Source organism: Trifolium pratense, linkage group LG2 (assembly GCF_020283565.1).
Source record: "Trifolium pratense cultivar HEN17-A07 linkage group LG2, ARS_RC_1.1, whole genome shotgun sequence".
NCBI classification, from domain to species: domain Eukaryota; kingdom Viridiplantae; phylum Streptophyta; class Magnoliopsida; order Fabales; family Fabaceae; genus Trifolium; species Trifolium pratense.
In genome coordinates, this window is record NC_060060.1 from 74,333,912 (window position 1) to 74,347,592 (window position 13,681).

General features: G+C 34.0%; 3 protein-coding genes across 4 annotated transcripts; 1 reads left to right on the forward strand and 2 right to left on the reverse strand.

The window, feature by feature from the left end:
• Nucleotides 1-2,914: 2,914 nt before the first annotated feature.
• LOC123907882 (SART-1 family protein DOT2-like) lies at nucleotides 2,915-4,286 on the reverse strand. Its single transcript, XM_045958310.1, has one exon. The coding sequence runs from the start codon at nucleotides 4,218-4,220 to the stop codon at nucleotides 3,105-3,107; it is 1,116 nt and encodes a 371-aa protein (XP_045814266.1). The 5' UTR covers nucleotides 4,221-4,286; the 3' UTR covers nucleotides 2,915-3,104.
• A 1,903-nt stretch (nucleotides 4,287-6,189) lies between these two features.
• On the reverse strand, nucleotides 6,190-11,836 carry LOC123907884 (5'-nucleotidase SurE-like). Of its 2 annotated transcripts, XM_045958312.1 has the most exons (9): nucleotides 9,906-11,836; nucleotides 9,743-9,807; nucleotides 9,416-9,459; nucleotides 8,884-8,961; nucleotides 8,491-8,644; nucleotides 7,528-7,701; nucleotides 7,138-7,200; nucleotides 6,944-7,058; nucleotides 6,190-6,508 (listed from the first exon to the last, which is right to left on the reverse strand). In XM_045958312.1, exons 1-8 carry the CDS (start codon nucleotides 10,132-10,134, stop codon nucleotides 6,948-6,950), a joined length of 918 nt encoding a protein of 305 aa, XP_045814268.1. In that variant the 5' UTR covers nucleotides 10,135-11,836; the 3' UTR covers nucleotides 6,190-6,508; nucleotides 6,944-6,947. The 2 variants fall into 2 exon arrangements, with proteins under 2 accessions (XP_045814268.1, XP_045814270.1); XM_045958314.1 differs by lacking the exon at nucleotides 7,138-7,200 and having other exon boundaries at nucleotides 9,906-10,277.
• Nucleotides 11,837-12,398: 562 nt separating this feature from the next.
• Nucleotides 12,399-13,472, forward strand: LOC123907883. Its single transcript, XM_045958311.1, has one exon. It carries the CDS (start codon nucleotides 12,399-12,401, stop codon nucleotides 13,470-13,472), a length of 1,074 nt encoding a protein of 357 aa, XP_045814267.1.
• Nucleotides 13,473-13,681: the final 209 nt, after the last annotated feature.

A 13,681-nucleotide genomic window follows, 5' to 3' on the forward strand; every position in this document is an offset into this window, starting at 1 on the left:
TGAAGATCCTAATTTTCAGTGCCCAGTTCTTTAATATGTTTGTTAGTACACTATGTAACACTGATTTTGGACACCTTAAATTTGTCATTTTGTTACACCTTTTGAGGACCTGGTTTGAGTCTGATATTGCTATTTTGGAATTCTATTGTTGCTGAAAAAAATTTGTTCAACCATGATGTATAAGCAATATTTATTTTGTTCAATAGTTTAGCTTTGAACTAGTAGGCTTGTTAAATCAGTGTTTTCTTCCATTAATTTTACTTCATATATACTTGGATAAGTGATATTTACCAACCATTTCTGATCCTTACCATGCATAACAAAGAGAGGAAAAAGTAAAAGCAACACTAGAGGACTCTCAACTCAAGTAAGTGAAATCATTCATGAGTAAGGTGTAAATGCTGAGTCAGCAAGACACATAATTCTTTACTCTTGTAAGGCACCCTAGTGGAACAGGTGGCTAGCAGAGAACAAAGCCTTGTATGTGTGTGTCTTGTTAGATACTCTTAAAAAGTTGATTGTACTTGCTTGAAATTCAAGAGGAATTTTGGCTTATGTGTCAAAAAAGGAAACCTTCTGAATGTGTGCCTTTTACTACCACCATAGAATATTGATGCCAAATGATGGTGAAAACACAGAATTACTAGTATATCTTCAACCATAAGCCACTCTTTAGTGAAAGATATAGTTAAAGATAAAATTGATACACTAATAGAGGCTTCCTTTTTCTACTTTTTCAGTGATTGAAGTGTGAATTTCAAAGCTGATTGGTGGAGTGTTCCCTTAGGGATAAAAGGTATGAAAGGGACATTATACCAAACATGAGAATTTCATCATCATTGGCCTACATGGGATGTGAAAATGTCCCAAAACAAGAAAAAAACGACCTTGTGAAAATCTTCACCCCTTGTTTCAGCAAAGGCTATATATAAAAGGATTTTCCTCTATTTCTCTCTTACCCTCTTCTTCTTACTATAACCTTCTTCAGTAATTGTCACCTACATTACATGATCCACACTTACTTCATCAAATGGGGTGGTTGCAATCCCTCTTCTCTCCATTGAAGAAGGTTTGGTTCAAGTTGCATTCAACTCAAAACAAGAGTATGTTCCATATAAGACACTTTCCATACCCTGCATTGTTTTTACTTTTCTTCTTCTGATCCATGTGTCTTCTTGTTCATTGTTCTTAATACTTTGTACAAAACTTCTTATCATTGAATCAATCAATCAATCAATAACAAACCATAGAGTTCCTTCACATGTATTTCAGTGAAATTTCATAGAAGCACAAGTAACAATATACAATTGCATACACTACCATTTCAACTCTGAGAAATATGTTATTTGCAGAATCATTTATTAATTATCTTCCTATTTATGCGGATAATTTATTTATTATTGCAGGAAGAGGGATATACATTTTGTACGAAGATGTGAAATCTTGCCCCTATGAAGACGTGCAAATCCTCTGGTCGATACTAATGGAATCACATTCACCTTCTTTGTCGACGCAAGAATGATGAACAAAACATAATTGCGAAGAGGCTTGTAATAATGTATATAAAATATTTTGAAATCATCATGAATGATTCCATTGCTTTTTTACAATCTTCTATTAGAGATTCCCTACCTCTTACCTCTTTTACATTTTATTTGAATACTTGTTTTATTCTCTTTATCTTTCTTTTCATTTTTCCTTTATGTCATCCATCTTATTCTCACTTATCTTTCTTCCACTAGTTAATTATATATCTCTCTCCTAAGTGTAGAAGTTGAGTGCAAGAAATGGAATATTTATGATGACCATACACATAATGTTTTGTTTTTCTTTTCCTTTTAACTTTTGTAACAATATTTGAATAGAATGATTGTCTTCTTTTGAGTTTTGTGTTTTATAAAGCATCCACTTAGTCCATCTTTTTTCCTCTCTTTAATGCTTTCCATTAATTTGTACCATAATTTTTCAAAATCTGTGTGGGGTAAGATTGTAATAGTCTATATATTGTTTATTTTTTCCCAAAAGAAGTATGAATAAGGCTTTATATTGGTAAGGTGTCTATTTGAAGCTGTTAAAATGGTAATTTTTGTTGTTCCTTAGTTTTCCTTATTGAAGTTAATGGTGAAAGCTACTTTGGAATGAATAGAACAAACTAGCTACATATATAATATATATTTATGGTGTAAAAAGAAAATGGAGTCTTAGTGATGTGATGTTATAATTGATCTTATGATGCTAATCTGAGAGCCACTAGCTAAAGGCAACTCATATGAGCGTTGAAGAGAGATATACCATTCTGTAAATGCATGCTTGGAGCAAGCATAACAAGTATTTTAGCATTTTTTTAGTGTGTTTAGGGGCTGACTTAAAGAACTATCTATCGGGAACGGATCCTCTCCAGTGGATATTTTATCCGAGAGTGTTCAGTGGTGATCTTCACCCTTCAATTATGTTTGATCCACTCGAGTAGTAGCGGATTAATGGTTGAGATTCCACTGCAGAAAATTTACACCGCAGGGGATATATTTCTCTATCGACTGTCTAAAAATAATTTTCTCGAGATGTATAGTTGTGTGCATTGTCGTGTCTAAATAACATTTTTCTTCGATAAAACATTTGAATTCAGATCTCATATATTGGCGCACAAGAAAACCACATTCATTCGTAGTGATGTCAGTTAAACACATTAATTATATGAAAGCTTGCCTGAATTTTCCTTTCATCTCATAAGAATAATCTTCATTCTTAACTTAGCCTAGAATGCTTATATGTAAATGCAACTATTGCAAGGAATATATTGCATGGTTGAGTCATATTCTAATTCAGTCATAAGCTTAAGTATGAAACCAGCAACAACCATATGGTGAATCAATTTGAAAATAAGAAATATTCTATACAATTATACAAAGGCTTATAAAATAAGAGAAATATTGAAAGAGTCATGTAATAACTGAGAGTTTTGAACAACTATTTCATTATAAGTTGAAATTAGCTTGAAATTTGTTCAGCTTTCCTCTTCAGTCCCGAAAAGTTCTCATGTTTAACATCACCACTGAGAACAAGATAGGGTGTCTTCATACGAGCTTCAGCTTCTCTCATTCTCTCTACAAACAGCGATGGTTATCTGAGGAGGTCAAGATACGTGCTTCTTCATTAATGCGATGACGCCAGACAGATTCTTTAATCTCTCTAAAGACTATCTTATTTTCTCTTGACTTTCTAGCTGTAGAAATTTGATCATCAACAGTCTCATTACAAGGATTTGAGGAGGCAATTACAGCAATAGCTTGAGGACGGAATACTCCTTTCTCCTCCTGATTCTTAAGAGCTAATCGTCTTGCTTTCTCTAAGGATTTACGAAGATCCTCATCATCATCTGCAAAAACTGGAGTTTTAACATTCCGAGATTGTTCTTGTTGAAGTAATTTGCAGGCTTCAACTGCTTTAGCATAAGCAAACTGGTAAGCATTATTTCTCGCCAATCTTTCTTGTTCATCTTCGATGGTTTTCCTCTTTGCATCTTTCCTCCAACCAAGGTCGCCAACATCCAATCCTAAAGAGATAGATTCAGCTTCAAGGGCATTAATGTCGAGCTTATCTTTCTTCCTTAAGGACTTTTTCTTCTTAGACTTCTTAAATTGAAGCATTTCTTCACGAGAATAGTAATCTGATGATGATACTTTTCCATATGAAGTAAGGTCTTCAAATTTATTAGAAGAAACACCGATTGGCCTTCTTTGAAGCTCTTCAAGTTTCTTTTCAGCTTCGCCTGAGAATCTTCCTCTTTCATCCAAAGTTAAACTCTCTTCAGCAGCTGAATCATCGTATTTTGGAAGTATTTTCTTTTCTGCTGAGGGATCATCATTGAACTTATCGTCGTATATGCTAGTTTTCTTTGCAGCTTTATAAGCATGATCTCGGCGTTTTTGTTCTCCGATTTCCACATTCTCGAGCATATCAACGTCTTCATTAAGATCACCATCAGCAAGTATAGGCTGATCTTTGATAGTGAGAACTACAGTACCTCCTTCCGCAACTTTGTCTAGGCCGCCATGAAGAACTTTCACTCCCGCCAGGTGATGATCAGTGTGATCACTTCCCTCAACTGCGATGATGTTGTCCTGCAACACTCTTTGGTTTTCAATCTTACGGCTTTTATTAACCAATGATGAGATATTGGATGCAGATTCAGATTGTTTCTTTGTCCTTGTTTGTTTCATCTTCAAAATACTTCTTCATGTTCTTTTGATGACAACTTCTTTGCCCTATCACACTATCTTTCGCGATTTCACTCAGCTGACAAGTTCTTTTGATGACAAGTTCTTTGCCCTATCACACTATGATGTACGCTATTATGTGCTTATATAGAGAGAGTGTTAAATCATATTCAAATTTAAATCTTGGAAAATGCTAAACAGTGCCCCGGGGCACTGTTTAAGGAATCAAATATAGTAATATCATATTGAAGTTTGTGCAGTCAACGCCTCGAAAGTCTAAAAAGTGTTATTTTCAATTTTAAAATTTCCTTTTTTGGTTTCCTTAACCAGTGCCCCGGGGGCACCGGTTAGCAGGACCCTTAAATCTTTTATTTCTTTATGGTCAAGTAATATAATCTAAATCTAATATAAATCTTTTTTTCTTTCAAGTAATCTAATCTAAATAACTTAAATCTTTTATTTCTTTCGGGTCAAGAATCTAAATCTAATATAAATCTTTTTTTCTTTCAAGTAATCTAATATAAATTTAAATATAATCTAAATAACTTATATTTAATATTTTTCTCTCACCGCTCAATATATGTTCTAATTTCTAAGACACTTCAAATAAAATTTAATTTTTTGATTTTTTTTTGGTTGATAGACGAAATAGCAAAGCCATTGAAAACTCACACAACAAGTGGAGTGACCGGGGTTCGAACCGCAGACCCGACATCTGACACTAGCAATTTCGGCATTTCTTCCAGTTGAGCTTTTTTGATTTTTGCATTAGACTTAGGGTATGTTTGGCCTAACTTTTTTCCTCTTCTTTTTACTTAAAAGTAAGAAGTTAGGCCAAACGACAATTTCTAAAAGTTATGGTAAAAAATAAAACAGTTTCTATATTTTAGAAAAAATAATAATATATTATCAAATATATCTTTTAACCTTATTATACTAAAAAAACAACAACTTTTAACTTTTTTTTATAAAAAAAAATTAAGATTTACCAAACAATTTTAACTTTAGTTAAAAAACTATTATTTCTAGCTTTATGATTAAAAGAGCGTCTACATCTAAAAAAAAGCTAGGCCAAACAAGCCCTTAATTGTTTTGAAAAGAAAATAATTATTCTAACATATATATCATAAAATAGAATGCTTATATTCCTTCTATTGATTGATTAGAATCTCAATTGATTGTAATAACTGACCCCAAACCAGATTAAATTAATTATTTTCTCAATAACTCCTGCTTCACATTTTTCCGTAAAATTAATTATTTCTTTCTTAATAACTGCATTCTTTTTATTTTTCTTGTAAAAAAAACTGCATTCTTTTTTTAAAATGAGGATAGAATAGGAAAAAAAACTCCAACAATCCATTATCATGGTTGAAGAGTTTTATGCTAAAACGACACTTAAAAAGGAATAGACGGAGTAATAAAAATTGAAAAAATGTAAACAAATCACATTTAGGCTCAATTTGATAAAAATAGCGGATAACTGATAAGCTGATTTATAGCGGATGAGCTTATAGCGAATAAGCTAACTAATTAAAGTTATAATATTTGATAAAATTAGCGGTTGAACTAGCTTATAAATATTAAATGACATAAAAAAGATGAGTTTAATTAATATTTAGTTTTTTCCAAGTAAGATGGTAGGAGTAAATTTGGAAGAAAAATAATAAGCTATAAGTTCATAAGCTATAAGATGCTTTGGCATCTACTCTTAAGCAAAATTTATCGAACTTGTACAAGTCGTAATTCTAAGCTATACTCTATCAATTACTCATTCCTTCAAAAAAGATACTACCCATAACATAACCCACTATCCTAACATCTATTGGTCAGGGTTTTCAGCTACCCTCTTGTTAGCAGCCTATACCCTTTTGTTTTTTCAATTTTGGCCTCTGCAATTTTAAACTACTAATGCTGGAACTCGTTAATCTTATGTAATCCAATAAATTATGAAGGTAATTTGATAAAATTATTTCAGTCAACCAATTATTTATTCATTTTCTTAATTTCTGTCCACAAACCTTAAACAACCGTCATTTAGAAACGAATGTAGCTTTTCCATAAGATTGATAGAGGAATTTTTTTTAATCATTCATGTATGTAACAAAGCTAAGCAATCCATGTGTTGAAATGTCTTTATTGCCCCCATAATGATTATGGAGTGATGACTTGCATACCAGAGCAACCAGACTGCTTAGGCTCTGAAAAATTGATTTAACATCAGTTTGAGTTGGCATCATTTTGAGTGAACCAGAGTAATCCACAGATAAAAAGAATCCACAAGTCAACCCCTGAAAAAAGGATAGGGACGAAGCGATGTGATATTATAATTTATCATACGAGATATGATGCTAAACTGGTGGAAGTCACTAAAGAAATAAATTAAAGCTATCAACGAATTAAACATTTGAAGCCATCTCACAAAAGTAATAAATTAAAAAGGAATGAAGTATGCAGTCCATAATTCACCGATTATCAAGTAAACTGTCTGAAAAATGTTACTGAAATCTTTGCTTATAGTAATATGATCGCAAGAGTCATTTGTGAGAATTGTGATAATGTCATTTAAACGCGTTATATGAAAGCCTCTCTGAATTTGCATTCATCACAGAAGAATAATTTTGATTCTTAACTAGCACGATTGCTAAAATGAAAATGTAACTATTGCCAGGAATATATTGCAATCAAAGCTATCATATAAACTGCAAGCCCATGATAGATCTTACAGTATTATAAAGCTGCCGATGAGAGGTGTTTAGGGACACTTTGTAGCCAACCCTCAAAATAGGTCTGACTATCTACATCCGCATGAGTGAGACCAGCAAGAGCAGTAACAGTAATCTTAAAAAAGATAAAAAGAAACTGGTTAGCATGTGTTTATTCATTTAACTTATACACACACGCACGCGCACACACTCACATAGCCTGCTTTCAAAGATTTGTGATCTGTATCATCATCATAATCAGGTAGGGAGCCTCTTACCTACAAAAGTTTCAAAAAACAAAACATCATTATTCATTGGGGAAAGAGGAAGTGAGGAGGATCAGGAAATGTCCATTTAAGTAAGATTGTTAGTTCTTCCATATAACTTAACATCCACTTCAGAAATTGATAAAACCGAATACTTACAATCTTCACTCGCCTCTGTTTATAATAAGTCCAATAACAACATATTCAAGCACAACATTAAGCTGTGTAAAACTTAAAACAATGGAAGGAGTACATCTGAAGGTATTACGCAATATGGAATATACAAATGAAATATTCAGACTTTAAGTAAATAAAAAGAAAAAAAGGAAATGAGCCTACCTCTCTCGCAAATAAACGATGTTCAGGTGATGTAGATGATGTGCCGGAATTTGTAGGTGTAGGTGTATCTGTATTGGTCATATCAGATGACATTATACGTTCTTCGGTATCAGAGGCGACTTGCCTCCATCCCATCTTAAAGATACTTTTTCCTTGCCTCGTTAGCTTGTAACCCTTTTTAGATGCACAGACAACCAAGAAATTAGTTATAAAAGATTGCATGACAAAGCGATATATTCTTGTAGCAAAGTCAGCAATAGCAAGCCTTTGATTACAAATGTAAACTTCAATATGTAGGATATGAAAATGGAGAAGACGGATAATTAAAACAAAATCTCAATAGCTCAGCACTTTAAAGACAACAATATGAAGGGGGAATAATATGCACCATTCACTGGATATAACTATGGCAGGTTCATGGAGGCAAGGCATCACTCTAGCAAACAAACAAGATTTTACTAGACAGAAATTCTGGAACTTACTGGAAAACAAGGCACAATAAAACTTGGCTAGAATGTAATCAATTTTTTAGGCTTGCCTAATCAATCCACAGTGTCTCCTAATAATAGGATTAAAGTACTAATATACTAATGCCTGTAAAATACCTAAAACAACAATAAACAAAAAATTCCTGAGAAAATCATCTTAGAACTAGCACATATTTTTAATATATCCCCTTATCCTGTGTTATGTTCATCCCACCACAGTACGAATTTATGCGATGTTGAGCCATCAAAATACAGCTATCAGGCTATATATCATAGAATCATAACAATAAGTTATGACAAGCTAAACATATACAACAATATGAACAACTGCCAATCGTTTTCCTACTCGGTGAGGTGGACTGCATGGATCATTCAACACCACAATTTTCTATCATGTATATTATTAAGCCAAAAGAACCACTTACCTCTAAATCACAAGCTAAATATATAAATTGAAAAAATAATTACACCGTACCTTATGGTTAGCAACATTGTTTGGCACATCTACATTCAAAAACCATCGTCCAGGGTAGCTTTGGTTCTTTATCTCAACCAATACAGCGTTTATGATTGGAATGCAAACTTGTGCAGCAAGGGCAAAGTCATGTGGATTACTCTTTCCTTCAACCCTGGACAAAGAATAGCCTTCCAATGGTCAAACATGATAATGAAAAGCTATTGCTATAGAAGCATACAGATAAACGATTACTGGAATAACTTATAAAGCCAGTAAGCCATAATACTCTCTAGACAATCATTCAGTTATCAGTTACAATTATAAGCTAATAAATTGGTTTCGAAATTCAACTCAGAACAAATATTCAAGACGAATCCAGCAATATTGCCAAAGAAACATATGCAAATATACCAATCATATGAAATGGAGATAGAAGGGATATCATTGAAGAAGGCCTCTCGAGCGCCAGCTACAGTTCCTGAGTAAACACTGAAAGGGAATTAGACAGAACACCTACAGACAAAAATTTCTCTATACTAATAACTTCTGAAACAACTTTGGCAAAAGGAAATATTGAGTAAATCATAAAAGGATCATTTCCAATTTTCCTTGAAATTTGAAATAAGCTCTATAAGTACTTATATCATGAGATAAAAATTCTAAGAGCCCGTTTGGAATAGCTTATTTTTGAGCTTATGCAAAACAACTTATGCAAATAAATAAGTTTTTATGTTAATTTATAAGTTTCCACTAACGAAAACTGTCTTTTTATAAGTTATTTTTTCATAAACTACCTCAACAAACTTATAATAATACATAAAAACTTATTTATTTGAATAAGCTGTTTTGTATAAGCTCAAAAATAAGTTATTCCAAACGGGCCCTAAATAAAGTTTGCTAAACAACCCCTAAAGTCTAAATGTGAGAAAATGATGCTACATACATATGATAGCCGCAGTTGCTACCCCTATTTATGCCACTGACTACCTGTTCAAATAAATACAATGCACATCAAAACTCAGCTGTATAACCTTCTATAGAATTTAATTATACAAATAAGTACATATAAAATAAGAAATATTTAAAGAATTGTGTAATAACAAAGAGATATGTTTCACGTATAAGTTGAAATTAGCTTCTGCATAATCAAATTTTGCATAAGCTCTCATGTAATTTCTGTCTATAAACACGTATAAGCAAATATAAAGACATTTTTATAATTTAATAAGCATAAATTTATGAATTGAGAAGAGCATAACAGAGGAATGACCAAATCAGGTGTTGTAGGAAAGAGTGCTTTGGAAATTCCGAGAGAAGTGCAATCAGCCGGAGTCCCTGCAAAGAACGAAAAGCGGTTGAGACTTGAGGTTGAGCGTGTGAAAATGGAAATGAAAGAGAAAGAGAAAGAGAAAGAGAAAGAGAGAGTAACGAACCAGAAACGGCGAAGGAAGCGACGGTTCCATGAATATGGACTTGTTTAGCAGCTATAGGATGAAGCCATGTGATGCTGTGACTAACAGCTGATTTCTCACTATCGGGAGCACAGACAAAGAGATTGAAAAGATTGGTGTTGACTAAAGAGTCAACCAAAGCTCTTAAACCAGGAGCGTCGATTCCGTCGTCGTTTGTTATCAGAATCGTTCCTCGCTTCCCCTCTTCCATCTCCAACGTTAGTTGAAGGACCTAACACGTTAGATGCTGATCTAAACTAGTAGTAGTAGTATAAATTTCGGCATTTTCGTTCTAAGTGGCTAAGCATTCACTTTTCTCACTATAAAGTAAACACCGACTTGTCTCGATCGGCTCGGGACATCGCATATTATGGGTAGGTTAGGGGTTTGAACTCCGGACATTCATGACTAAATTTTTTAGCCATTATACGACTTGTAAATAAAGTAAACACATCTCTGTGAGCATAGCTCAGTTTATATACAGGCGCTCGGTTCGAACTCGGGATACTCCACTTATTTATCTTTAAGATGGATTTTCTAATCACTAGGCTATTTTTTTAAAAAAGACTTAATTAGTTAAATGGTCCCTTAAAGACATTTTAGATTTCATATTGGTCCCTTAAAGAAAAAAATGTTCATTTTGGTCCTTAATGATACATTTGTTAGTCAAACAGGTCCCTTCTGTTAAATTTTCTCAAAAAACGTTAAGTTGTGAATGAGCCCAGATATACTACGGTAATCAATATGGCCAAATACCAATTTCCTTAACATATATGTGACATGTGTCATTTAAAATTTTCAATGGTTCAGATTGAAAGTTTTAAAAGAAATATTTTTTAACTAAAATAGAATAAGAATGGTAGTTCAGATTCATCATCCCTAGCAAAGTTTCAACCCCAACAGCACCATCCTCCGCCGCATCAAGACAATCAGATTTTAGAGAATTATTGTTGCTGCTTTATTTGAAAAGTCAATCTACATATTGAATCAAAAAATTGAAATAGGGAAAAATTAAAATATATGAAATAATTATGTCAGATCTGGGTTTTTAGATTTTCAATTTTAAACCGAAAAAATGAGTAAAATGGTGGTGGTGGTGAGGATGGATTTAAAGAGGGAGGTGTTGTTGGAAGAAGAAAGGGAAAGAAGAGGCATTGTAATTGCCGGATCTTGTGTTGTAATTACAAGAAGATAGAAGATGAAACAAAGGGATAAAAAATGAGAAAGGAAAAAAATGATTTATACATATGAAGACCCTTCATTTTGTTTTATTTGAATAGAAGAAAAGAATGAAATAAGGTATTGTGTGCTGCAATCAGATCGCTGCGGCGGCTAGACAAAGAAATGAACAATACCAAGTTTTAATAAAAGTTAAAAGGCTTTTGCAATTTTGTAAAATATTTATTTTTGGGTTTGTTTTGAAATTTTGAGTTTGGATGATGAAGTTTTGAAAAAATGATGAAGGAATTGAGAAAGAAGATGAAGAAATGATGAAGGAATGAAGGAAGAAGATGAAGAAATTGAAAAAAAATTTGTTGGTGATGGTGCACTCTTAGATCTGGTGGACATGCAAAATCTAATGGTTGTTTTTCTTTCAAAAATATCCAATGGTTAAGATTAAAAAATATATTGAGGTATATGGTGGACCACCTTCAATGTTGGTCCACCTAATACATTTTTGGTTGATAAATTAACGGAAGGAACCAATGTGACTAACAGAGATGTCTTTAAGGGACCAATTCAGACCTTTTTTTCTTTAAGGGACCATTGTGAAACCTAAAATATCTTTAAGGGACCATTTAATTAAGCCTAAAAAAAAAAAGTAAACACTATTTTTTTCTTTTTTTCCACCCGTTGTATCCGTCTCCGTCCGCATAACCACCTAATTTGGGTTGTGAGTTAATTATGTGATTTCGGTACTTCCTAATCATAATTGCAGTGATCGATGATCCTATCTATCAAGTCTAGCGCGTCAATCGTCAGGACCAACTAACCATTGGTAGTAAACATTGAATTAATGGAGAATAAGCTAATGAAGCATATCTGAACTCTTGTTAAAAAGGTCATGCTAAATAATGTCCACGAATCACATACTAAAAAAACGAAACAAATGAAAAAATTAACATGAAAGAAAATATTTTTGGTAGTGGGGGCAATTGCCCCAGTTTGCTTGCTAATGCTAAGCATAATATATCAGTCGTCCATCTAGTTCCAAAGAGTAATACTGATACCATTACCAACCTGGTTGAACCTCTCTAGCCGTCGATCAAGTCTCTTAGAGCCCTCACTCACTCACTCCTCCCAAGTAATAATCATCACACAATTGGAGAGAACCGAACTTTGGGATGATGAACTTGTAGCTTGTCATTGGTGTTCTGATCAAATAGATTTTTTCATTGTCCACCGAGTGAATGCACGCCAACTGTTCGATTTTTTGCTTCTGTGACCATTCTTCACATTTTCAAAACTAGGATCATGATGTTGTCCATGCTTGCAAGAAAAGGCACTTCCATATACAATCAACGTAGCATCTTGAAGTTGAGTGCATTCAATCTATGCTTCAACTCTCTCACCACCGCTACGAATAATGATGGTGCTGGAGTGAGTTCTCTATCTGACCCACCTTCAGAATATAATTCGAGTAGCAGCCTTCATCTTTCTCCATTTTTCTCCAACTCCAATCACCCTTCAAGTGGATTTGACATCGAGGTTGTGGACCGTGATGCTTGGGGGGTTTCATCTGTGGTGGCACAAGCCTGGCGACGAGGGGATTTGGATGCATCAGGAGCTAGTGGTTCGTGTGGTCAGCATGTGATTGATGAACCCCTTGATGATCATTCCTCCGATGTCGATGATGAACTTGATTTTGAGGACATTGATAATATGAGAGTTCGTGGTAATCTGTTTTATAAGCTTGAGCGCAGTTCCATGGAATTTGAAGAGTATAATTTAGAGTTTCACAAGAAGAAATCTTCCAAGAAAAAAAACGACAAGACTGAGGTAAACAACAAAGTTAAAGCTAATGCTAAAGCGAAAACAACACCGAATGTGACTGCCAAGGATCAGAAGCTTCCCAAAGTTGATGAATTTGGAAGAAGTGGTAAAAGTGTTATGCCCCGGATGGACGAAATCAATGATGTATCTCCTGTGAACAAGAGGCAGAGGAATCCTACCTTTAACCAGCTTACAGGTCCTTATCATGAACCATTTTGCTTGGACATTTATATATCAAAAGCCTCTGTCCGTGCCTGCATTGTTCATAGGGTAACTAGCAAGGTTGTTGTTGTGGCGCATTCCATTTCCAAGGATCTCAAGTTTGACCTGTCTTCTACCAAGAATAAAACCACTTGTGCTGCTGTGGGGGAAATTCTGGCTCAGAGAGCATTGGCTGATGATATTCATGATATTATTTACACTCCAAGGAAAGGAGAAAGGGTGGAGGGAAAGCTTCAAATTGTTCTCAACTCCATCATTGATAGTGGCATTAATGTGAAGTTAAAGATTAAACAACGACACAAGAAGAAGTCTTTCAGCTCACATTTTACCTAGCTAGGACCATGCTTGTTCGATGAACATTGTACATTGACCATGGTTATATGATTATGTATGTGAGGGATTGAACTATTTACATTTTACAGGCATGGAATGAGATCCAGATCCTGCAATTTAAGGCTACTAGGGAGTAGGATTGTCAAGTACGTTTTGCAACTGCCTGACTTCTACCATTTTAGATTGCATGATTGTAATATGTGAATAAG

What these genes read in the sequence shown, in the direction of transcription:
- LOC123907882 (XM_045958310.1), bottom strand. Translation starts at nt 4,220, where the DNA reads ATGAAACAAACAAGGACAAAGAAACAATCTGAATCTGCATCCAATATC.
- LOC123907884 (XM_045958312.1), bottom strand. Translation starts at nt 10,134, where the DNA reads ATGGAAGAGGGGAAGCGAGGAACGATTCTGATAACAAACGACGACGGA. An exon ending in AGCAACTGCGGCTATCATAT is followed by an intron (nt 8,962 to 9,415) that starts GTATGTAGCATC and finishes ATTCCCTTTCAG; the next exon opens with TGTTTACTCAGGAACTGTAG. An exon ending in ACAATGTTGCTAACCATAAG is followed by an intron (nt 7,702 to 8,490) that starts GTACGGTGTAAT and finishes GCATCTAAAAAG; the next exon opens with GGTTACAAGCTAACGAGGCA.
- LOC123907883 (XM_045958311.1), top strand. Translation starts at nt 12,399, where the DNA reads ATGATGTTGTCCATGCTTGCAAGAAAAGGCACTTCCATATACAATCAA.